Source organism: Elephas maximus, chromosome 8 (assembly GCF_024166365.1).
Source record: "Elephas maximus indicus isolate mEleMax1 chromosome 8, mEleMax1 primary haplotype, whole genome shotgun sequence".
NCBI classification, from domain to species: domain Eukaryota; kingdom Metazoa; phylum Chordata; class Mammalia; order Proboscidea; family Elephantidae; genus Elephas; species Elephas maximus.
In genome coordinates this window covers 19953659-19980070 of record NC_064826.1, presented here as the reverse complement: position 1 = coordinate 19980070, position 26412 = coordinate 19953659, and the positions used below count along the sequence as shown (strand labels likewise).

The 26412-nt window shown below is 45.1% G+C and overlaps 2 protein-coding genes across 3 annotated transcripts in view; both read left to right on the top strand.

The window, feature by feature from the left end:
* Positions 1–15568, top strand: part of CPA2 (carboxypeptidase A2) — a 34294-nt gene extending 18726 nt beyond the window's left edge. For both annotated transcript variants that reach the window (XM_049894034.1, XM_049894032.1), the window contains 2 exons: positions 2278–2362; positions 15381–15568. In XM_049894034.1, coding sequence (XP_049749991.1) covers positions 2278–2362; positions 15381–15568 — 273 coding nt within the window. The remainder of the gene's footprint in view (positions 1–2277; positions 2363–15380) is intronic.
* A 1796-nt stretch (positions 15569–17364) lies between these two features.
* The window catches only part of CPA4 (carboxypeptidase A4), a 30783-nt gene continuing 21735 nt past the window's right edge, over positions 17365–26412 (top strand). The window contains exons 1-4 of the mRNA XM_049894031.1: positions 17365–17538; positions 23579–23660; positions 24085–24219; positions 25291–25389. Of these exons, the coding sequence (XP_049749988.1) occupies positions 17471–17538; positions 23579–23660; positions 24085–24219; positions 25291–25389 (384 nt within the window). The 5' untranslated portion in view covers positions 17365–17470. The remainder of the gene's footprint in view (positions 17539–23578; positions 23661–24084; positions 24220–25290; positions 25390–26412) is intronic.

The following is a 26412-nucleotide window of genomic DNA, read 5'->3' as shown; positions in this document are numbered from 1 at the left end:
CTGCCTCATTAACGTAACAGCTCAGTCCCAAAGAGGATCATAACCACAGACATAAAAAGACCAAAAAAAAACAAAAACAAAAACTGTTGCCATTAAGTTGATTCCAAGTCATAGCAACCCGGTAGGACAGAGTAAAACTGCCCTATAGGGTTTCCAAGGAGATGTTGGTGGATTAGAAGTGCTGACCTTTTGGTTAGCAGCCAAACATTTAACCACTGCACCACCAGGATTTACAACACATAGGATAATCACATCAGATCACAAAACAGAGGACAACCACACAGTACTGGCATTCATAGCCTAGCCAAGTTGATGCACGTTTTGGGGGGCCATAATTCAATTCATAACATTAGCCAACAGCATAATTCAAAGGCATCAGTTCTGCTGTCTTCCTTATCCATTGTCCTGTTTTCACATGCAGTTGAGGTGACTGAAAATGCCATGGCTTGGGCCAAGCACACCTTAGTCCTCAAGGTGACATCTTTGTTGTTGTTGTTTTTTTTTTAACACTTTAAAGAGGTCTTTTACAGCAGATTGCCCAATGCGATGCGTTGTTTGATTTCATGGGCATTGATTGTGGATCCAAGTAAAATGAAATTCTTGACAACGTCAAACTTTTCTCAGTTTATCATGATGTTGCTTATTGTTCCATTTGTGAGGATTTTTGTTTTCTTTATGTTGAAGTGTAATCCATACTGATCTTCATCAGTAAGTGATTTAAGTCCTCTTCCTTTCAACAATCAAAGTTGTTTTCATCTGCATATTGCAGGTTGTAAGTAGATCTAGATAATCTTATCTCAAGCTGGTATTAAAACTTACCAGTCATCTAGCCAATGATTGAATACCTCAAGAAGGGACAGCTTCCTGCCTCCAAGGAAGCATGTTTCATGTTGGCACAGGCTTAATTATTGGCGTTCTTCCTTATGGAGGGCCAAAACCTTCCACCTGTGGTTTCTACCTATCAGCCCTGATATATCTTCTGGCTTCATAGACCAAATATATTTCCCTTTGAGAGGCAAACCCATTCTTACTGGAAAACCAGTAACCTACTCCCCTAGATGTTTCCTTATCCCTACTTGTTGTTGTTGTTAGCTGCCCTCAAGTCATCCCCCGACTCATGGTGACCCCATGCACAATGGGATCAGACCGTTGGGATCCATAGGGTTTTCACTGGCTGATTTTTCAGAGGTAGATCGCCAGGTCTTTCTAGTCTGCTTTAGTCTGGAAGCTCTGCTGAAACCTGTTCAGAATCACAGCAACAGGCAAGCCTCCACTGACAGGTGGGTGGCGGCTGCCCATGAGGTGCATTGGCAGGGTATTGAACTCGGGTCTCCTGCGTGGGAGGTGAGAATTTCACCATGGAACCACCAAGGCCTCTTAGCCCTACTAAGCACCCCTGGTTCCTTCAAGCACTCACAATATGGCTGCAAGTTCCCTCACCATTCTGGTTGCTGTTTTCCAGACATGCTTTGGTTTGTCTGTGTTCTTTAAGGCTAGCTCCCAGCAGTGAATGGAGACCTTGGACTAGGGGTTAATCAGCATGGAGCTGAACGTGACCATAACTGCCCTCATCTAGACCGTGCACTTCTGCTTGCGCAGTCGAGGGTCACATTAGTTTTTTGGCAGTAGCACCGTGCCGTTGACTCATGTTGGGCTCATTGACAGCTGAAACCCCCAAGCTCTCCGAGGCTACTGCTGAGCCAGAATTCCCCCATCTGGTAATTGTACAGTTGTTTTCCTGGACCCAAGTTCAAGACCTCACATTTATCCCTAGCAAGGACAGTAAAGCCTCAATCAGTCAAAATTGGAACCCTCAAATAATGGAAAATATTTTGCTGAGCTCTACTTCTTGGAAAAAGAAAGTCACAAGGAAACAAGCCAGTGTAGGGATATAGTAAAAAAAAAAAAAAAAAATACAACTTCCTAGGTACATCCTGGGGTCAGTATACATCCTCCTTAGCCTCTTACACCAATCCTGTTTCTACCCACAGTCCCGAACAAAGAGAGCTGGTGGTAAAATAATGACCCTGGGTATATTGTACCTGGATGATCCAATAAACAACTAGGGTCTTTATGTTGCACTTTCAAAGCCTGCAAAAGTGAACTTGTGCGTACTTCTCTGTAAAAATGGTTGAAATGAAAAGGGTGTTGTGTTTAAGCCTCAGTTAACCAGAGAGTTCAGTTAATCAAACCATCCCAGTCTACAGTCTGCTGATGGGCATCCATTTTCCCGAGACAACAGTATCCATCTATGTCTCGTTGGTTCTCTCGCTCTAGGATGAAGTGGCCCAAAAGGCTGCCAAGTTGGTGACGAGCCTGCATGGTACCAGTTATAAAGTGGGACCTATCTGCTCGGTCATCTGTAAGTATCTAATGTGCTGGAAGTTTTTACAAATGACCCACTAAGATGGCACGCACCACGGGAGTTTGAGCCAAAGCCTTTAAATGCCCTGCTGTGAAAGGGATAGGCCTTCATGCGTGGACCCCAGCATTCCCCACTTGCCCTCAGTAAGGCAAGCTCTCCTCCAGGAGATACTAATTGTGTGATATCTAGAGCAAAGAACTTCCTGAATGTTTGGGTGTTGTGCTTGCTGCTATGCTTGTCGAAATCCTTAGAGCCCACTCTCATTATGTGGAATCTTTTGGCTGGAAATGGGCCTTTGCTGACATCTGGTCCAAACTCCTGCTCCTTTATTCGTTTCCCCTTCCCTGGCTGAAAGGGGTTCATACCCTGTATATCCCATGGACAGTGCCTGGGGACACGGGGGTCTGACTCTAAGAGGACCCAGATGGTGCAGTGGATAGACTCTGTGGCAGCCATTTGTCCCTGCTGAGTGTGGAAGACAAAAAGGACAAGTCAGGAATAAGGGCAAAGTCAGGGATAAGTCTGGGCTGCCTGCTGTCAGACTTTCAGAGACTCCCTTCTCTCGATACAGCAGTGGATGAGGATAAAAACAAGAAACTACTGGCCGTGCTGTGGGCGATCCTAATGCATCCTCGTGCAGATTCTGAATCCCCCAAAGCTACGAAACCAAAAACTAAACCCGTTGCTGTCAGGTCCACTCTGACTCATGGTGACCCTATGTATGTCAGAGTAGAACCTTGCTCCTTAGGGTTTTTGTTGTTGCTGTTGATGTTAGTTGCCGTTGAGTAGATTTTGACTCATAGCTGATTTTTTGCAAGTAGATGGCCAGGCCTTTCTTCCAAGGAGCTTCTGGGTGGACTGGAACCACCACCCTCTTGTCTAGGAATGAGCATGTTAACCATTTGCTACCCAGGGATTTCTTCCAAAAGCACATACACAAAAAAACTAAACCATTGCCGTCAAGTCAATTCCGATTCATGGTGACTCTATAGGACAGAGTAGAATGGCCCCCATAGGGTTTCCAAGGCTGTAATCTTTATGGAAGCAGACTACCATATCTTTCTCCTGAGGAGCAGCTGTTGGGTTCAAACCACCAACCTTTCGGTTAACAGCTGAGCGTTTAACCACTGCGCCACCACAGGGGTATAGTGAGGGTAACAAGCACCCAGGGACTACCTCTAAATTGCACCCCCCTCCATTTGAGCACCCAGGAGCAATCTCTAAGTCATGATACCCCTGCCCCCCATTTCAAGATGAACAGACATTGATAGCAGCAACACATCAGCCGAAACACCTTACTTCCTCTTGTCCTGCTGTCTCAGTCAGGTGTCTTTCATATTTGTGGTGCCTCGGAATGTGATTCCACACTTTGTCAGGTGCCTCCTTGGACTTGTGCATGGGGCAAGTACCCCCTTCTACCCCCCTGACTTGTGCGCCACCAGAACTCCTTCCCAAAGGCACAATCCATTCCTTATAGACAAATCCAGAAGCTTAAGACCCATAGCTGAATGTCCCAGAGTTCCCTTGCCCTTGAGCATAGAGTAGCTAAAGCAAATAGATGAAAAAGGATGAAAAGATGAAGTAAAAGAACTGAACAGGAAATTTCAAAGGGTGGCTTGATAAGACAAAGTAAGGTATTACAATGAAATCTGCAAAGACTTGAAGTTAGAAGACCAAAAAGGAAGAACATGCTAGGCATTTCTCAAGCTGAAAGAACTGAAGAAAAAATTCAAGCATTGAGTTGCAACACTGACGGATTCTATGGGCAAAATATTGAACGATGCAGAAAGCATCAAAAGAAGATGGAAGGTCCTTGTCATCAATCTCCCCCCGGAGATATTCTTCTAATGCTTGTTTCTTGGTGGTATGAGGTCCCCCTGTCTCTCTGCTCACTTATCTCTTTTATATCTCAAGAGAGATTGGCTCAAGACACAATCCAGTCTTGTAGCTTGAGTCCTGCCTCATTAACGTGATAGCCACTAATCCCATCTCATTAACGTCATAGAGATAGGATATATAACACATAGGAAAATCACATCAGATGACAAAATGGTGGATAATCACACAATACTGGGAATCATGGCTTAGCCAAATTGATACACATACTTTTGGGGGACACACAATCCATGACACATAGTTTATAAAGAAAACGTTCCACATCCTACTTTGGTGAATAGCATCTGGGGTCTTAAAAGCTTCCGAGTGGCCATCTAAGATACTCCACTGGTCCCACCTTGACTAGATTAAGGGAGAATGAAAAAAACCAAAGACACAAGGGAAAGGTTAGTCCAAAGGACTCGTGGACCACAACTACCACAGCCTCCACCAGACTGAGTCCAGCATAACTAGATGGTGCCTGGCTAACACCACCAACTGCTCTGACAGGGATCGTTATAGAGGGTTCAAGACAGAGATGGTGGGAAATGTAGAAAAAAATTCTAACTCACAAAAAAAGACCAGACTTACTGGTCTGACAGAGACTACAGAAACCTTGAGAGTATGGCCCCCAGACACCCTTTAAACTCAGTGCTGAAGTCACTCCTGAGGTTCACCCTTCAGCCAAAGATTAGACAGGCCCATAAAGCAAAATGAGACTAAATGGGCACACCAGCCAGGGGCAAGGATCAGAAGGCAAGAGGGAACAGGAAAGCTAGTAATGGGGAACTCAAGGTCAAGAAGGGTAGAGTGTTGACATGTCTTGGGTTGGCAAACAATGTCAGAAAACAATATGTGTATTAATTGTTTAATGAGAAACTAATGTGCTCTGTAAATCTTCATCTCATCTAAAGCACAATAAAAAAAAGGAAAGAAAATCAAGAGCTTATGTTAAAAATTTTTTTTTCTTTGACTTACGTGAATGCATCGTATTTGTAGGTTACTTTGGGTAGAATTGACATTTTCATAATGTTGAGTCTACCTACCCGTAAGCATGGTATGTTTTTTCATTTATGTAGGTCTCTTTTGGTTTCTTGCAGTTGTGTTTTGTAGTTTCCTTTTTATAGGTCTTTTATGCCGCTGGTTAGATTTATTCCTAAGTGTTTTATTTTTTTACTGGCTATTATAAATGGTATTGCTTTCCTGTGTTCCTTTTTGTAGTTCTCATTATTGGTGTATAGGAATCCAACTGATTTTTGTATGTTGAGCTTGTATCCTGCTACTTTGCTGAGTCTATTAGTTCCAGTAGTTTTCTTATGGAATCTTTTGTGTTCTGTATGTGTAGTATCATGTTACCCACAAATAAACCAATCAAAAACCAAACACATTGCCGTCAAGTCAATTCCGACTCATAACGACCCTAAATAGGGACAAATAGGGATAGTTTTATTTCCTCCTTACCAATTTGGGTGCCTTTTATTTCTTTTTCTTGCTTTATTGCTCTAGTTAGGACTTCTAGCACAATGTTAAGTAAGAGTGGTGATAAAGGGCATCCTGTTTTGTTCCTGTTCTCAGGGAAATGTTTTCAGCCTCTCTCTGTTTAGAATGATGTTGGCTGTTGGTTTTGTATAGATACCCTTTATTATGTTGAGGAATTTCCCATCTATGCCTATGTGACTGATGTAGGGTCACTATGAGTCAGAAATGACTCAACGGCAATGCGTTTGGCCTTTTTAAAAAAATTTTCTCAGGAATGGGTGTTGGATTTTATCAAATGCCTTTTCTATGTCGATTGAGATAATCATGTGATTCTTTTCTTTTGAGTTATTTATGCAGTAGATTGCATTGATTGATTTTCTAATGGTGAACCATCCTTGCACACCTGGTATGAATCCCTTTGGTCAGGTTGTATTATTTTTTGATATGATGCTGAATTCTATTGGCTAGAATTTTATTGAGAAATTTTGCATCTTTATTCATGAGAGATATTGGTCTGTAATTTTCTTTTTTTGTCACACGTAAGTCAAATTTTGCTGAAGATAATTCAAAAGCAGTTACAGCAGTACATTGACGGGGAACTGCTAGAAACTCAACTGCTAGAACTGCTAGAAATTCAAGCCGGATTCAGTCGAGGATGTGGAATGAGGGATATCATTGCTGATGTCAGATAGATCTTGGCTGAAAGCAGAGAATACCAGAAAGATGCTTACCTGTGTTTTATTGACTATGCAGAGGCATCCAACTGTGTGGATTATAACAGACTATGGATAACATTGTGAAGAATGGGACTTCCAGAACACTTAATTGTGCACATGAGGAACCTGTACATAGACCAAGAGGCAGTTGTTTGAACAGAACAGGGGATACTGCATGGTTTAAAATCAGGAAAGGTGTGTGTCAGAGTTGTATCCTTTCACCATACTTATTCAGTCTGTTTGCTGAGCAAATAATCTGAGAAGCTGGACTATATGAAGAAGAACGTGGCATCAGGATTGGAGGAAGACTCATTAACAGCCTGTGCTCGGCAGATGACATAATCTTGCTTGCTGAAAGTGAAGAGAACTTGAAGCACTTACTGATGAAGATCAAGGACTTTAGCCTTCAGTATGAATTACACCTCAACATAAAGAAAACAGAAATCCTCATGACTGCATCAATAAGCAACATCATGATAGAGAAAAGATTGAAGTTGTCAAGGATTTCATTTTACTTGGATCCACCATCAACACCCTTGGAAACAGCAGTCAAGAAATCAAAAGACACATTGCCTTGAACAAATCTGCTGCAAAAGACCTCTTTAAAGTATTAAAAAGCAAAGATATCACCTTGAGGACTAAGATGTGCCTGACCCAAGCCATGGTATTTTCAATCCCCTCATATACCTGTGAAAGCTGGACAATGAATAAGGAAGACCGAAGAAGACTTGATGCTTCTGAATTATGGTGTTGGCAAAGAAAATTGAATATACCATGGACTATCAGAGGAACGAACAAATCTGTCTCGGAAGAAGCACAGCCAGAATGCCCCTTAGAAGCAAGGATGGTGAGACTTCATCTCATGTGCTTTGGATGTGTTGCCAAGAGGGACCAGTCCCTGGAGAAGGACATCATGCTTGGTAAAGGAGAGGGTCAGTGAAAGACAGGAAGACTCTCAACGAGATGAATTGACACAGTGGCTGCAACAATGGGCTCAAGCATAGCAACAATTGTGAGGGTGGCACAGGACTAGGAAGCGTTTTGTTCTATTGTACATAGAGTTGTTATGAGTTGGAATTGACTCGATGGCACCTAACAACAACAACAACCCATGCCCGAGGATCCTCTGGAAACAAATGCCTCTTGTAGGAACCTACACTGTTTCATCACACTTTTATCAAGCATCTACCGTGGGGCAGTTCTTGTCTGTTACATGGGATTGCTATGAGTGGAAATTGATTTGAGGGCACACAACACCACCACCACCACCACCATATGCTAAACATGCCCAATGTTAGAGATGTATTGGACTCATAAAGAACTCACTGTTCAATGTGGGAGATAAACAGGAAAACCAATGAAATTTACAGTGATGTGTGCGATAGTAGACTAAACATGGTACCAAACTATTAGAAAGTTGTGAAGCTTTAACAGTGGCAGCGGCAATCAGGAAAAGCATCATACGGGAGGAGGGCAGGGTTCTGAAGGTTGACCACCAGGTAGTTAGAGAAGGCGAAAAGGGAGGGAGCATTCTGGCCAGTTAGCAGCACATGCAAAGGCATACAAGTATGAAATTGCATGATCAGCTCTGGGAACTATGAGTGTGTTGGGGGCTGCTGGAATGAATATAAGGAGGGGAGTGTGGGAGTGAAGGCTTTTGTGTGCTGTGTTAAGGAGTTTAGCATTTAACTAGAGGATTCTGGAAGCCACTGGAAAGTTTTTAGCAGGGCATGAGTGAGTGAACAGCAGTATGGAGAGTGGAGTGATGGTGGGCTGGAAGGAGGGGTGATCCTGGAGGAGCTCAGGAGACAGTGAGGGCCCCCACCAGAGCAGTGCCATGAGGATGGGGGAGGTGTTGTGGTGTTGGTCATTTACTGCATGTGGAGTTTCTCACTGAAGGACATCGCGTGGTGCCATTAACTGGGAAAGGTTCCGGGGAAGTGACAGAGGGGTAGGGTGAGAAGGGTAAGAGCTCAGTTCTAGACAGATTGAGCTTGAGGGCTGTCTTAGTTACCTAGTGCTACTATAACAGAAATACCACAAGTGGCTGGCTTTAACAAAAAGAAATTTATTTTCTCATAGTTTAGGAGGCTAGAAGTCTGAATTCAGGGCACTGGCTCTGGGGGAAGGCTTTCTCTGTCAACTCTGGGGGAAGGTCCTTGTCTCTTCAGCTTCTATTCCTTGGCTCCTTGGTGATCTTCATGTGGCCTGGCATCTGTCTTCCCTCATCTCTGCTTGCTTCTCTATGCCTAATCTGCTTTTTTTGTATCTCAAAAGAAATTGACTCAAGGCACATCCTGCACTAATACCTCCTCATTAACATAACAAAGAAAACCCACTCCCAAATGGGATTACATCCACAGATATAAAAAAAACCCAAAACCAAACCCATTGCCGTTGAGTCGATTCTGACTTATGGTGACCCTAAACTGTCCCATAGGGTTTTCAAGGAGCACCTGGTGGATTCGAACTGCCGAACTTTTGATTAGTAGCCGTAGCTCTTAACCACTATGCCACCAGGGTTTCCATCCACAGGTACAGGAGTTAAGATTTACAGCACATATTCTGAGGGGACACAATTCAATCCATAACAAGGGACTTGGGCATTCAGGCAGAGATGTTCACAGGCGCTGGGCAACGTGGCCCTGGATTCTGCGGAGAAAGATTTGGGAGTAGTTGACACAGGGAGAGTGATTGGGATAGGACAGCATGAGAATATTGGAGTGAGAAGGATGGGGGATGGAGGAGGGGACCAGGTGCCAGGCAGACAGAGGTTACAGCGAGGGAGTGAGACACAGCAGGGCCAGGCAAAGAAGCAGAGAACCTGGATTTCAGGGGAGAAGCAATTGTTAAAAAGAGGGGCAATGGTTAACAATGACAAAGGCCACAGAAAGGCCAAAGAAGACAAGGACAGAACACTTTCTGCTGGATTTTTTACCACTAGCTTATTGGTGATGATAACCAGGTAACCAGAGCAGTTTCTGAAGAGTGGTGAGGGCAGCTGGAAGTATGCATGGGAGGAGGAAGTGGGGACGGTACGGAGACTACTCTTTCAGGGAGCCTAGATGAGAAGGGAAGGAATGAGAGAAAAATGGAAGACTTGGTTTTTGAGATATGAAATATACTTACTGATGGTGGGAAAGAACTAATCGAGTAGAAGATGTGAAAATTACAGGAGAGGGGGGAATCACCAGTGAAGTAACAGTTCCAGAGCTGAGGAGGATGGGCTGGGACAGAACAAGCAGAGGTAGGCATAGGTAGGCAGAGGCGGACAGAGGTGAACGTAGGCAGACGGAGGCGGGTGGAGGCAGGCAGAGATGGACAGAGTTGGGCAGAGGCAGACATAGGTAGACAGAGGTGGGTGGGGCAGAAGTAGGTAGAGGTGGGCAGAGGTGGACAGAGGTAGACAGAGGTGGGTAGAGGTGGGCAGAGGTAAGTAGAGGTGGGCAGAGATGGACAGAGGTGGGCAGAGATGGACAGAGCTGGGCAGGGGTGGACACAGGTGGACAGAGGTGGGCAGGGGCAGAGGTAGGTAGAGGTAGGCAGAGGTGGACAGAGGCAGACAGGTGGGTAGAGGTGGGCAGAGGTGGGTAGAGGTGGACACGTAAGAAGAGGTGGTTAGAGGTGGGCAGAGAGAGGCAGAGATGGACAGGTGGACAGAGGTGGGAAGAGGTGAGTAGAGGTGGGCAGAGGTAGGCAGAGACGGACAGAGGTGGGTAGAGGTGGACAGATGTGGGCAGAGTTGGATGGAGGTGGGAAGAGGTGGGTAGAGGTGGGCAGAGGTAGGCAGAGGTGGGTAGAGGTAGGTAGATATGGGAAGACGTGGATAGAGGTGGATAGAGGCAGGCAGAAGTGGGCAGAGGTAGACAGAGGTGGGTAGAGGTGAGTAGAAGCAGGCAGAGGTGGATAGCAGTGGGTAGAGGTGAGCAGATGTGGGTAGAGGTGGGCAGAGATGGACAGAAGTGGGCAGAGATGGACAGAGGTGGGCAGAGGAAGGTAGAATTGGGCAGAGGTGAGCAGATATGGACAGGAGTGGATAGAGTGGATAGAGGTGAGCAGATGTGGGTAGAGGTGGGCAGAGATGGACAGAGGTGGGCAGAGGAAGGTAGAATTGGGCAGAGGTGGGCAGAGGTGAGCAGATATGGACAAGAGTGGATAGAGGTGGGCAGAGGTAGGCAGAGGTGGATAGATCAGGCTTGACCAAGAGGAGTAAGTCTTCAGACATGCTGTGGGCCCAGCTGTTGCTACACCTGTAGGTGGGGTGGGGGTGGTGAGCTGAGGGAATGCACACCTGTTAGCTTTGCTAAATGGGAGTCTTGGAGAGCAGAGGAGAAATATTTTACATACCATAATCACAACACTGACTGGGTCACCTAATGGAAATGCAAACACAACTGATCTCGTAAAATTATAGGTTACAAAGTTTCCTTTATGCCCCGTACCCCCAGATTATTGTTATTATTATTTGGCTATTGTGATGCATTTAAGAGACTTTATAGAAAAATAACCCAATGACCATTATATTTTCTCACTTTTAATTTCATTTATGGTTTTTGTCAACGAACACAAGTACATTTATCTAGTTGTAATCAACATTTGTGTTCTATTTTGTGGCCAGCTTTTTTCCGTTAACATTATTTCCTATATCATTGCATGTATTTACAGTTGAGGTATTTCTTATTCCATTATTTTGCTATATCCCAATTATTGAGCCTTTCGTTTCAGCTTTTTGCAAGATAGGGCTGTAGTGAACATCTTTGTACAAATTCCTTTACCTTTTAGATTCTCTCTTGGGAGTGTATTTCCAAGGCAAGGTTACCAAATCATGTGGAATGTACAACTTCGGAGCTCTTGTCACACATTTTTTAGGCATTGGTACATTCTCTGGGAAGACTCAGCTGCTTAGCGTAGCCCAGATCTTTTTCACCATGGTCCATGTAGGATTGTTCTCGCTTCATTGGGAGAAACCAGGAAGGGGAGACCTCTGAACGTGGAGGTGGGGAAGAAGGGGGAGACTTTGTCCAAGCTGGCGACCGTGATGACAACTTTGGGCTGAAAGGTCTGTGTCCTTCTCTGGTTGACAGCCTCAGAGTCGGGGATGAAGTCCAGAACGTTAGCAGGATGGCACCATACACCACTAAGACCCTCACATAGGGTCTCATTCATTTTAGTCCAAGGAATCTAGTTTTTCACACTCCTTATCTGGAGGTGATGTTCATGGGTAGTGTGGTTAATGCGCTCAGCCTCTAACCAGAAGATTGAGAGTTCAAGACCAACCAGGGTTACTTCAGAAGAACGTTTGGTGATCTACTTCCAAAAAATCAGCCATTGAAAGCCCTGTGAGAACAGCCCTATGATTTGTGAGTCGATGCCACAGGAACTGGTTTTGGTTCTGGAGGTATTTACAGACAAGATGGACTTGGAAAGGCTGAGGTTCAGTACGTCTTCCTTGCTAAGGTCGGATGAGAGAGAGAACTGAGCTATTTCTAACAGGCAAATCTCAGACTAGCAGAAGAGTTTGCTGTGTGAGCCTTTGGAACGTGACCATAAATGGCCAAGCAGGTTCTGGCTGCAGCCCTACGTATGGCTGGTCTGTTATCCTGGCCTCATCCCAGCCTGGACAAACACTGCCTCAGTCCCAATTAAGTCCTCTTTGCCTCCTGCCCCAGGTTGGTATGCAGCCCAGGGCTGAACACCTGCCTCCTCACTCCACCCAAGATGGCTGTGCTTCTGTGGTGGCTGAGACACTTCCCATGCAGCTTCCAGTCTGGAGGGGCTTTGTGGACCTGCACAGTCAGTGTTTGGTCCAGGAGAAGTTTCTTGTGTTCTTTTTGCAGGGAGAGGTGGGGGGAAAAACCCAGACCTCAGGAACAGAAGCCTGGGTCTGAGTTATAGCTCTGCCAGTTTGGGACCAAGTAACCTTGGGCAGGTCGCTCAACTTTCTTCGGTTTCTTCATCTGTGAAATGGGTTGTTGAGAGTCTCCAAAGATAGAATGTAGAATAAAAGAGTTCACTAACTCTACAGCATGATATGAATATTGATTCTTGGTTTTCTGGTGAACGGCTTTCCACCAGACACAGCTGATCCTTACTGTGGCCCAGCCTTTCTGGTAGGATCCTAGTCATGTACAGATAATGATAGTTATAACTGACATGTGTTGAATACTTACTCTGTACATTATCATAGCTCTTTCACTTCATCTCTCTGAATCTCAGTTTCCTCATCTGTAAAATGGCAATAATACTAGTACTTTTCTCCTGACTGAAAAAAAAAAAAAAAGACTGAGCTGGGAGTTAAATAAGCCAGTGCAGAGCAAGTATCTAGCATAAAGCCTAGCACATTTAGTAAGCGTTCAACAAGTGTTGTAATCATAACCATTTCCCATTTAATCCTCACTGCCCTGTGAAATAAATAATATTGTTACCCTTATTTGACAGACGAAGCAACAGGAAACTCAGAGAGATGAACTGATTTGCCTCAGGCCACCTAGCTAATGATTTGCAGAGTCAGGATTCAATCTGAAGCCAGTATTGTGTCCACTGTAGAACTGTCAGAGCCCTGGTGGTGCAGTGGTTAAGAGTTCGGCTGGTAACCAAAAGACCGGCAGTTTGCATTCACCAGCCACTCCTTGGAAACGCTATGGGGCAGTTCTACTCTGTCTTATAGGGTGGCTGTGAGTTGGAATAGACTTGATGACAGTGGGTTACGGGTATAGACCTGTCAATGGGATCAGCTGTGTCGTGTAGCCGCACCAAAAAAAAAAGGTGTAGATAATTTTGGTACCCAGGGCAGGTTCAGTTCAAGTCAGCAACCATTTAGTGTTTGTTATTTATCAGGTGTTTTATTTTTATTTTTTTTTTACCATAGCTGCTGTGGGTGAAGATAAAGACATTGTCACTGGCCTTCACAGGGTTAATTCACAATTAACCGCTAGCCCTACTTTTCCCAGTACAACCTCTCTGGTCTGCCCCTTCATCCGGCCACGTTCTTCAGGGACTAGCTGGCTTCCTCCATCTGCCCCAGCCATGCCCTCCATCTGCCCTCTGCGGGAGAGGCCCCCAGGCCAGTCCATTGCTCAGCTCTTCCAAGTCATTGCTCCAAGCCTTTGTAGGCTAATGCCATCTTCCCTCATTATCTGTCATGTCAGCGGTGACACATATCTCAGGTGCACATTACTGTATAGGTTCAACTCATCACTCGATAGCGCTGGGCTTGTTATTTCATATCGGTGCAGAGCCCACCCCACCCTTGTACTGAAAGTTCCCTGAAGGCAGGGGCCAAATCTCTTAATCCATTTGTAGTTCCTCCTCCGAGAGAAGACAATGGGTAAGCCTAGCACGGGTCTAGAGAAGGACTTCAGGAAGTGGTGTGGCCTTCCTAAGGTGCAGAAGATGCCAATTAGGAGAGGAATCAGGGTTCCAGATGGGTGGGTGAAGTCAGGGCCTCCCAAGAACACCAAAGGAAGGCTAGGTAGAGTGTCCATTGGAATAATGCTTTTTGTTTTTCAAATTATTCTTGTATTTTCTCATAAGCACAACTCTCTAATAAACTGTCCTTGCTCTTGTAGTCCACAACCATAGGGGCCTAACTTATCTCTGATGGTAGTGGAACTGAATATAGAGTTTATGTGGTTGTGAGGGGCCAGTGGGCATAGCATGTTGTTTTTGTTGTTAGGTAGTATTGAATTGGCTCCAACTCATAGGTACCCTATGCACAACAGAATGAAACAACTGCCCGGTCCTGTGCCATCCTCACAATTGTTGCAATGCTTGAGCCCATTGTTGCAGCCATTTTGTCAATCCATCTCGTGGAGAGTCTTCCTCTTTTTCACTGACCCTCTACTTTGCCAAGCATGATGTTCTTCTCCAGGGACTGATCCCTCCTGATAACATGTCCAAAGTATGTGAGATGTAGTCTCGCCGTCCTTGCTTCTAAAGAGTGTTCTGGTTGTACTTCTTCCAAGACAGATTTGTTCGTTCTTTTGGCAGTCCTTGGTTCTTCAGTATTCTCCACCAACACCACAATTCAAAGGCATCAATTCTTCAGTCTTCTTTATTCATCGTCCAGCTTTCACATGCATATGAGGTGATTGAAAACACCATGGCTTGGGTCAGGCGCACCTTAGTCCTCAAGGTGACATCTTTGCTTTTCAACACTTCAAAGAGTTCTTTTGCAGCAGATTTGCCCAATGCAATGTGTCTTTTGATTTCTTGACTACTGCTTCTAAGGGTGTTGATTGTGGATCCAAGTAAAATGAAATCCTTGACAACTTCAGTCTTTTCTCCATTTATCATGATGTTGCTCATTGGTCCAGTTGTGAGGATTTTTGTTTTCCTTATGTTGGGGTGTAATCTATACTGAAGGCTGTGGTCTTTGATCTTCATCAGTAAGTGCTTCAAGTCCCTTTCACTGTCAGCGAGCAAGATTGTATTATCTGCACAATGCAGGTTGTTAATGAGTCTTCCTCCAATCCTGATGCCCCATTCTTCTTCGTATAGCCCAGCTTCTCGGACTATTTGCTCAGCATACAGATTGAATAGGTCTGGTGAAAGGATACAACCCTGATGCACACCTTTCCTGACTTTAAACTGTGCAGTATCCCCTTGTTCTCTTTGAATGACTGCCTCTTGATCCACATACAGATTGCTCATGAGCACAATTAAGTGGTCTGGAATTCCCATTCTTCGCAATGTTATCCATAATTTGTTATGATCCACACAGTCAAATGTCTTAGCATAGTCAATAAAACACAGGTAAACATCTTTCTGGTGTTCTCTGCTTTCAGCCAGGCTCCATCTAACAGCAGCAATGATATCCCTAGTTCCATGTCCTCTTCTAAATCTGGCTTGAATTTCTGGCAGTTCCCTGTCGATACACTGCTGCAGCCTCTTTGAAATGATCTTCAGCAAAGCATAACCAGACTTTATTTTCTTTTGCTCTTCAGACCAAGCCAGTGGCGGAAGCATTGACTGGTCCTATGACTATGGCATCAAATACTCATTTGCCTTTGAACTGAGAGACACGGGCCACTATGGCTTCCTTCTGCCAGCCAATCAAATCTTGCCCACAGCAGAAGAGACCTGGCTGGGCCTAAAGATGATCATGGAGCACGTGCGAGACCACCCATATTAGGGTTCCGGGAAGTGAACACCATTAAAATGTCTTTGGTTTGAATCAGAGTTGGACTGTGATCATTCCTATTTCTAATCCTGATCAGGGAGCATCATTTCTTCCATTTATGCTGCCCTAAAACTCACCGAGCCACTCTACGTTACCCGTTCATCCTAACAGAGCAGTCTTTAGAGCTTTTTTGTAAATGGTTAAGTGCTTGACTACTAAACGAAAGGCTGGCAATTCAAACCCATCCAGAGGCACCTTGGAAGTCTGCCCTAAAACCCTACAGAGCACAGTTTTACTCTGTAACATCTAGGGTCACCATGAGTCAGAATCAACTCGATGGGCAACTGCTTTGGTTTTGGTTTGGAGCTGTAAAGGGACTTTAGAGTACATTTACCCCATAAATGCTGATTAAGCAGCTGCACTGTGCCAGGCATTGTTCTAGGGGCTGGGCCCTCTAGCCCCTATTGTTGCCTTTTGCTTTTCCATTTCTTGCATTATAAAAACTGGCGGGGACCAAAGAAAACAACACTCCTTGCCCCGGTTGCCCTGTCGAGTCTGAGTCTCATCTCACAGGATTTCTCTGTAGACATTCACTTCCATTCAGGATTTAGATTTTCTTCATGTTGATGGTTTTCCCTGGGAGAGAAGAGTGGGAAATGAATTTCAGCTTGCCTAGAATTCTGGGTACTTGATTCTTTATCTTCACATCTCTTGCAGAGCCAGGTCTCAGTTTTCTCTTGTTACTGGCTTCAAAGCTGAAATCTCTCGGTAAAGTAGAGCCCAACCTTTGTGGGGACAGGGTGGATGTAGGGGTACAATTTCAGTGTTGGAAGGACAAAAGAGCCCTGAGGGAGGGAGCAGAGCTAGAGGCCCCAGCTCCACAGCTCCCAACTATGACCGTTGATGGTGTCCACTCCCCTTGGGCATGAATATAGACTGTGGGGATGGTGGGATAGGGGAGACTTGTGAATACTGAGGCTCCCAGGACAGACCCAAAGGTCCCAGAGCTCTTGAGGAAGTTCTGGAGATCATGACTGTTTTCTGTTTATTCTATTGGACTTGATGGAAAGACCACTAGACTCAAAGTCTAGCCAATGTAAAAATGTCTTATTAATAATAATATCATTAAGCCTTATTTTTAGCTGAGACCCCAAAGGAAACCGGTAATTTATTCAGAGTAACATATTCTTCCTATACCAGTTACCTCATACATTTCTGCTTTCTTAGTGGAGTCATAAAAATCAGGCTCCAGATTTGTAACAGAGTCCACCACTTTCTTCATTAGGACCCAAACCCGAAAAAACCGAACCCATTGCCGTTGAGTTGGTTCTGACTCATGGCGACCCCATCTGTTACAGAGTAGAACTGAACTCCATAGGGTGTTCTTGACTGTGATCTTTACGGAAGCAGATTGCCAGGCCTTTCTTCCACAAAGCAGCCAACCTTTTAGTTAGTAGTCTAGGGCAAATGGTTTGTGCCACCCAGGGACCTCGTTATGACTTGCTCTGGTGTGGCCTTGGAAACTGGGTTGCTTTGATACTCTTCACTTTTATATTACTCTAGAATAACTCCATCCCAGGTTGACAGTCTGACTTCTCCTATCAGTATGAACTCCAATCCAGCACTGTGGGACTTTCCTATTTACTGAAAAAAAAACACTATTTAAATGCCAAGGGATGAGCAACATGGTACCCTTGGCACAGACTTTTCCAGCCTGTGGAGCAGGTTCCTGAATTGTAAATGATGTGGCTTGACCTTTATCATGCAAAAGGAATGGCAGGGGCCAGCCTGCCTACAGTCAGAGCCGTAAAGGTGCTTGGCAAAGACATTAGCATTTTTGAGGACATGAGTCTGCTTCAGACTCCTTATAAATACTGCTTGACTCAGCCAGTGTGTGATTGATACTCCTGGGACATGAGGTGGATACTTGTCTTTGGGGCCCTTATTGGACCCAGCATCTGCAGCCGAGAGAAGTTTTTTGGGTAAGTTTTTTTTGGACTTATTTGATTAGTTCAGAAACATGGGAAACAAATGAAATTGAAAATGAACAGCTGGTTATCCCTCGAACCGTATGGTGTTGGGGAAAGAAGACCTTGGCTTCTGACCCCACTCAGCCACTGCATCCTCTTAGACAAGTTACTTTTCTTCTCTGAGGCGTGATTTCCTCATCTGTGAAGTTAGGACAATGTGATCTCCATGGTCCCTTCCCAGCTCTCTAGCCTCCTGCCAATTTGTTGTCTTCTTCCTAGTTCTTATTTGTAAAGTTAGTTGCAGGCATCATCTGCTTTTTTCCTCCTACGTGACTAATTGCCAAGAATTACCAGAAATCGTTTCTAATTTCTGCCATACTGAAGGGAAAACCTGAATCTCAGACTCTTGGTTTCACCTCTCTGTTAACTGTGAGGGCGTTTAATGGGTGCTTTTTGTTTGGCTTTGGGGACTTGGGATTTGATTGGTCTTACCTCACCCCAGCGTTGAAAATTGACGTGCAAGGACACACCGGTACGTTGTGTGTGTGTGCACACTTGCTCAACACGCTCCACACAGAATGCTTTGAAGTATGCAGAGGAGAGGACACTCAGGAGGTGGGACAGATGAAAGGATGCCACGGTGCCCTGCTAGAAGATGGAATTATAATAACTCATTACCACGTAATACTTTGCCATTTGCAAAAAGCTTTCATGTACATTATCTTTTGGATCACACAACAACCCTGCCAGGCAGGGGTGTTATTTTCCTCAATTTAAACATGAAAAAAGTCAGCCTCAGAAAGGCCACTTAGCTGGTAAACAGGGGAGCTGGAACTCAGAATGCAAAACAAGATTCCATAACCTTCTGCTGGAACACAAGTTACCCTCCACAAAGAGTCCTGTATCTCACAGATCTAACTGTGGTTGTTAGCTTACTCTCTATTATCACTATCAGGCTAAAGGGACTTTGTGGTCCTTTATTCAGGTAATGACTTATATGGGATTGAGCAATTTTTATGGTGATGACTTCTGAACACACCTGTGTCTCTATTCAAATAGCTCGGAGGGGTTAGGTGTAGCAGGTGGCCTGAGAAGAAGATTTTTCCATTGGCAGCCCAGCAGGAGGTGTGTAATAGCTACCCTCGCTGCCATGTGGGTTGATGTACAGAGCTGTCAGGCGCCCACTGTGGCTCTTCATGTGCCTGAAAAACCTCTGTTTCTCAGGACATAGGCCTCTCTTACAAAGCGCAGACACCTGGCCCTGAGACAGCTAGGCTGGGCCTGGAACGTTCACCGCCATTCTGCACGGATGGGGCTGGCGCCTGAGCTAATCGCGGTTGGTTTTAACCAAGAGTGTCGTCCTCTTCCCAGAATCTGTTTTCTTCTCACAATAGGGAACCCATAAAGGTTGTGGAATCCTTCTTGGGGCCCACAGATATGTCCCCGACACCTGGCTCAATAAACATTTAGAGCAAGGGGAAGCTGGCCTTCCCCTTGGGTGGCTGGTGGGGAAGCCAGGACTTAGATTGGCTTTGAGGGGTGGAATGGCAATTGAGATGAAGATGGGGGTTTCTCCTCACCAACCAGTCTTCCTTCCACCCAACTTGTACACCTCCCCAGTCTCTCTTGCTCAGCTGGTGTCTTCTGACCTGGTCCTCAGTCACCTGAAGGATGGATGGTGGCCAGGTGCCTAGAGGTGGGAAGCGGGCAGAGGGCAGGAAGTAGTTACGGAACTGGATGTAGCCTCAGCAGCACCTGGGAGATGTTTCAGAGTTGTGTGAGACCATCTCAGTACTTAGGGTGGCTGCTAAGCCTGGCTGAGTATGCAGGTGAGAAAGAGACAAAGAATAGGTGAGAAAGACCCAAAGAACATCACCCTTGGCCGCCTGCTTGGTACAAGGGAGTGATAGAAGCTCAGTCACCAGGTGATTATTGACTATCCAGAACATGGGACAAGTATGAGGGTGAGTGAGAGGGTCTCACCAACCATTACGTTGGCACAGCTGGACGGCGCTGGGTACAGAAGAGGGAAAGACTTAAGAAAAGCTGTAAGAACACCCATAGAGCAGAGAGCAGGAGGGGTGGACATGGCTACCTGCAAATCCCAACATGCTCCCCAGCCCCCTAGGCCAGTCTTCCATCTTCGGAAAGGACCTAAGGTCTACAGTGCATTGCCAGACAGTGGAGACAGGCTGTGCTCAACCATCCACACTCATGACCTGGGCAGGCATTTTTGAAACAGGGATAAGGCCAATGAAGGCAAGAAAAAGGCTGCCCTTCCTATAGCACCCCACTTATTTTCTCTCCACTTTCAGGTATTGATGTGCTTATGTTCATAGGGATAATGGTAGATCTTTCCCCCAATTGGTAGACCATCTGAAGACAGTATCTAAGTCTGCCTCAGCAGAGAAAGCTTCATGGATGATGGGAGTTAAGTCGTAAAGACTGGATGGGAGATTGCCAGGCAGATAAGGAGAAGAGATGGGCAGGCAGGCAGGCAGAGGGAACAAGCACGTGCAAAGGCATTTGTTGTTGTTGTCTTGTGCCATCGAGTCGATTCTGACTCATGGCAACCTTGTATGTTACAGAGTAGAACTGTTCCAAAGGGTTTCTGAGGTTGTAATCTTTGCAGAAATAGATCTCCAGGCCTTTTCTTGCATGGTGCCACTGGGTGGGCTCAAACTGCCAACCTTTTGGTTACCAGTTGAGCACAAACCATTTTTGTCACCCACAAATTGTGCAGAGGCATAGGAGGGCAAAAGTACATGGTGATGTGGGAGTCTCAGGAGGCTGGAGCTAAGAGGGTGTAGAGGAGAGAGGTGGACGAGGGGCAGAGGCACCAGCCTTTGCATTTTGCCCTTCTGTGCATTACGCGTGTTTCTTTAGCGTCTGTATCTTGACTGATGACAGCATGATGAAATGCGTAGTGGATTTAATTACCATCTGGGCCAGCTAGAGTCACAGATTTCGCTGTGTTCCATTGCTGCGGTCTGCGCTCCAGAGTATGCATGTTCTAGTATGAAGTCTTCACCTCGGGAAATGCAAAATACATTATCTAGGTGGATGCGCAGCAGGGTTTTCATATTCCAAAGAACTTATTGTTACGTTCCTCTCTTTTTTCTTCCTGTTGCTTCTCCCTCCCTTCTTTTTTTGTTATAGTTCTGGGCAGTGTTGTATTTTACAAATGCCTATTCTGTACACGTGGGGTTGCCATGAGTCAGAATTGACTCTGTGACAACCGACAACCTCAACAAGAATTTTGCCGGTGGAGATGTCAAGTCACAGACTCTTTCTAGAATGCCCATTTTTTAAATAGTAGTAAAATAAAATAATTTTTTTTTTATTTTATGCAACATAAAATTCATCATTTTAACCATTTTTGCAGGTACAATTCAGTGGCATTAAGAACATTCACAATGTTGTGTACCCATCACTACTATCCATTTCCAGATCTTTCACATCACTCCAAACGGAAACTCTGTGGCCATGAAACAATAATCCCCCATTTCTCCTCCTCCAAGCCCCTGGTAACCTCTGTTGTACTTTCTGTCTCTATGAACTTGCCTATTCTAGATTTCTCATCTAAATGGGATCATACAATATTTGCCCTTTTGTGTCTGGCTTATTTCACTTAGCCTAATGTTTTCAAGGTCCATGTTGTAGCATGTATCAGAACTTTATACCTTTTTATGGCTGTATAGTATTCCATTGTATGTATATACCTCACCACCCGTCTGTCAGTTTGTTGTATTGTAGCTTGTGTGTTAATATGATGTGGAATCTACACCACTGGTATTTCGAATATCAGCAGAGTCACCCATGGTGGACAGGTTTAAGCAGAGCTTTCAGACTCAGACAGACTAGGGAGAAAGGCCTGGTGATCTACTTTTGAAAATTAGGCAATGAAAATCTTAGGGATCACAACAGAACATTGTCTGATACAGTGCTAGAAGATGAGCCCCGTAGGTTGGAAAGCACTCAAAATACACAGTGTCCACAACAATGGACTCAAGTATACCAGCAATCATGAAGATGGAACTGGACCAGGCATTTTGTTCTGTTGTATGTGGGGTCACCATGAGCCAGGGTCAACTCAACAGCCACAACAGTGTATAGTCCACATTTTGTGTATCTATTCATCCATTGATGGATGTTTGGGTTGTTACTGCCTTTTGTCAATATTGTCAATAATGCTGCAGTGAATATTGGTGTACGCATAGCAGTTTGAGTCTGGATTGCTCATCTTTAATACACTCCTTTTTCTGAATTGTTGGGTGTAGGTTGTGACAGAGCATGAGTTTGGATAACTGGCCTTGGTGTTCAGTCAGGAATGAGAGATTCCCTCTGTTTTCAACCTGTCCGTCTTTTGTGAAGCTGCTTGCTTATGTCAGGGAATGGTAGTCTGGTCCGTCATCTACCATACCCTGGTCCCACAGTCCCAGGGCTGTGGTCAAGCTCTGGACAAGCCTATTGGGTGTAGACTGAGGCCTGCCCAGCCAGTGGTTTCTCCAAGACGCCTCCGCAGCTCTCAGAGGATGCAGATGGGCTACCCGCTTGCAGGACCTTATGGAGACAATGAGTCGTTCAAGGGAAACTTTAGCCCTGGTAGCTCCTCTAGACCTGCTATCTGTAATGGCAGCAGCTCTGCAGTAGACCTGGCCTGCCTCCTTGGGGCTGGCTTGGACCTCCCCCTCAAGCAGAAAAAAATAAAAAAAACAAACCCAATGAGTCGATTCCGATTCATAGCAACCCTATAGGACAGAGTAGAACTGCCCCATAGGGTTTCCAAGGAGCAGCTGGTAGATTTGAACTGCTGACTTTTTGCTTAGCAGCCAAGCAACCACTGTACCACCAAGTCTTCCCCAGAGCCCCCAAATCCTTCCAGAACAAAGTTAGGCCCTGAGGCCTATCTGGATGGAGCCAGTTTTTTGACAGGGAGAGAGAGGCTGAGCTGCCACGTGAGGCTGCATGGTTAGTTCCTGGTGACAGACCCATTTTCTCTGTCAACAGGTCCTTCAGCCCACAGCCCTCTCTAGCCGCTCTTCCTGCATTCATTCGTGTCAAAGTGATGACGCATGTGACAGCGTCGAGTGCGGATTCATTCGGGCTGTCACCTAGCAACGGCCTAATGGATCCCCTGGCTCCCTGAGCAGGCGTGGAACACAAAGGCAGCTTTTCAGGCTCGGCCTTCTCCCACCCACACCCAGGCTTTGGGGGCCTCTTCCCCTGTTGCTGAATGGCGTGTATACCAAACAAGTGCAGGACAAACAGCAAAGGCAGGTCTGGCCGGGGGAGGTCCCCTCAGGCCCTCTCAGGGTGCTGTAGGGAGAATCTGTCACAGGTGCCCGGCATCAGTACCCTTGGGCAATATTCACGGCCCTATGTAATCCACATTTGTATAGAATTCTGGAGCCGAAGGGATTGAGGGCTCCCCTCCCCTAGTGCCCCCCCATCTCTGCTCTCTTCTAACAGGAGAGTAGCTAAACCTCCAAGGGTACAGGCTCTGTTCTCTCCCCTAGCCCCTCCCAGCCTGGTGATTCCGCCAACATTTCAGCCCTGGCCCCTGACATTGACGAAGTGCTTCTTTATGTCTTGAGTTAGCTTTGCGTGTGACTCAGGAACATTCCTTTCTGGAAAATATATATGTTTTTCATTATAAAGTAATATGACCACATTACAGAACACAGATACAAGGGGGAAAAAAAGAGTAAGTCATCCATAATCCCATGACCCGAACATAAGCACTGTCAGCATTTGGTATATTTCCGTTGTCTGTTTTTCTTCCAGTGCATCTGCTTTTTCCATACTTGTAATCATGGCATACATACAATTTCGTGTCCTGCTCTTTCACTTAATATTTCCCTTAAAGTTATACCATAAGTGCTTTTTCATATTTGCCACGTAGTCTTATTTTTAATGGCTATATGTTATAACCAAAGACCAGACTATTTCCTCTTATTCAGCCCAGTTATGTCTGGGGTAGTAGGTTTGGGCTTATTTGCCAGCTGCAAGCTCACCATTATTTTCTGCTTCCTTTTTCTTCCCCCTCCAGGGACCAAGTTTTTAGGATCAATGTCAGAAATGAAGACAAGATCGACAAACTGACTCGGCTAGTGAATTCGAACAACTTTATGGTACCTTCTTCTTCTTAGTCCTCTTGGGCATCTTCTGACTTTGGTGGGAGAAGACTTCCGTGCCACCGGCATTGTGATCATGATTATGCCTGAAGATTTTCTGTGCATAATACTGTATTAGTCAGTATGCCATTTACATGTTGAGACAGTCATGGGGGAGAGGTGTGGTTGGTCAGCAGTGCTGTCCTGGAGATGGGAGGCATAAGTCGTGGGCTCCATCCTGCTGTCTGACATGGGCTTATTGGTTCTTGGACTCAACTGGGCAGGACTGGCCAGATACAATATGAAATGGGCAGAGTTTGCTCTTGGACAGCCAACCCATCAGGGATCACCCTGTCATTTGGCAGTGGTTCTAGAAGAATAAGCTCATTGTGCCTTTTACCTGAACTGTCCTTTACCCTGTTTTTGTTTCTCTTCTGTTCAGCTCAACTTCTGGAACACTCCCTCCACCTTTGGTCATCCTGTGGATGTCCTGGTCCCGTCTGTCAGTCTGCTGCCACTCAAATCCTTCCTAAAGTCCCAGGGCATAGAGTACTCAGTGACGATTGAAGACCTGCAGGTGGGTAGGCCAGGACCCCTCACTGGTCTTTCAGCCAATCCAAAGTGTATTTGAGAGACTTTCAAGTTCTGGTCCAACCCTTCTGCATTTTACAGCTGAAAAAAACTGAGGTATCTGAAAGTAAAGTCAGTGACGTGTTCGAGGAACAACATGTTTTAGTAGAAAGGGCATACATAGGTTATGAAAACATACTAATCTGGATCCAAACCCTGATTTTGCTAACTACTAGCTATGTGACTTCGGACAAACTATTAACCTCTTGAGCCTCAGTTTTCTTCATCAGTAAAATGGTAACAGTGACACCTGCTTCGCAGGATTATTGAGACGATTAAGTGATTAGAATGTTGAACAGTGTCTGGTATATCATAGATGCCCCACAGATATTGTTTTCTCCCTCTTCTTATCTGAAGTCAGGGGGAGGAGCAGAGTAGGGAGAGGGTGTGGGAGACCAGTCATAAAATGCACCCTCTGAGAAAGGGGGATGTTACCAACAGCCCCCAGCAGAGGGAACATCACCGTCCAAGCCAGATACTGGCCTCATGTCCTATATCTGAACAGCAGGGCAGTGTCATGTTCTCTCCCTCACCGAGGTGGGTTATGGACTAATTGGTGATTTGGCTCGGAGTTTCCTGATGGCGTGAGCAGCTGTGAGCTTATTAATCATCTTCATATGTCACAGACATCTGCCAGGAACCTTCAAAGTATGAGTGGTTATAAGAATTTCTTTGTTTCTGAATGGTTTCCCAAGTGGTGTACTTCAGAGGCACTGGATACCAGATGCGGGCTGATGTCTAGAGAATTCGTAGTGTAGAATAACCAAATAGCACATATGTTGCTTCCAGGGAGTAAGTGGATTTTGAATGGGGTGATGTAAGTTGGGTACCAAGAAGTAAGATTTTTATAAATATATGGAAGAAATCTGACCCCTTTTAAACTTTGATATTTGTGCTGCTTGATATGTGTACTGACGGTGCCGCCATTTTGGTCAGCCCACACTCTAGGAGATGGTAGAAAAAACAGGAAACTCTATCTCCACGGGCCACTCTCACAAAGTTGCCGTGCCTGTTTTAGTCCCTTTTAGATGATGAAGATGACGAAATGCAACACAATGAAAGGAAAGAACGGAGTGGTGATAATTTCAACTATGGGGCCTACCATTCTCTGTCAGCGGTAAGTGCTTCAGAGTAGGTTATCAAGTTTATCTGCCTCCTGCGTTTGTACAGCCCCTCTCCTTACCTCTAGGAGATACTACTGTTTGGCACAATATCATTCCATGCTAAGTCTTGGGTAGTTTGACTCCCACCAGCACCTAAGAGCACAGTGATTGGGGTAGATTAACCAGGAAGCACAATACGCACAGGTTTACAGTAAGCAAGGTATGCAGGGGCTTACAGCAAGCAAGGTACACACGGGTTTACAGTAAGCAAGGTATGCATGGGCCTACAGTAAGCAAGGTACACATGGGCCTACAGTAAGCAGGTACACATGGGCTTAATTGTGTTTACTTACTAATCTGTACTGCACAGTTTCACATGGGTTTGTGGTGAAAACTGGTGAAATTGTGCACTGTAGATTAGTAAGTAGGCACAGATAAGCCTGTGCGTTCCTTGCTTATTGGGTAATCCGTCCCTGGTGACACACAAACTGGACACTTCTCCAACATGCGTCCTTCATTTCTTAAGCAACCCCTTAAAGGAAGCCATGAAATAATTGCAATCATTTCCAGTCCTTGTAATTCAACCTTCTTATACCCACCACCATCTATTTTATTCACTCAGGATAAAATGTTACTTATTCCAGGCAGCTAGACAAGTGGTTACTTCCAAGGTTAACCAAATATTTCCATTCATTTATCACAACCACTTACAACGTGTATTTGTTCCATAATGTGTTTTAGTTCTGTGTTTAGTTAGAAACCACTTTACATAGATGACTGACTTTCAAGGTAAGTCAACCCTTCAAATGAAAAGCTTGAAGCAGAGTCATTTAATATGATATTGTGCTGGAACTGTGACACACACCTCATAGCTCTCTTATGTCCCCCACTGTCTTCTCCATTAGTCTGTGAACTCTCCAGAGCTCAGGAACACATCCCAGACCTAAGCTGGTATTATCCTGAATATACCTTAATACATGAGGCTCTTTATATACAGAGATGGTGTTCCTATATCCTTTTCTTAAGGCAATATACTT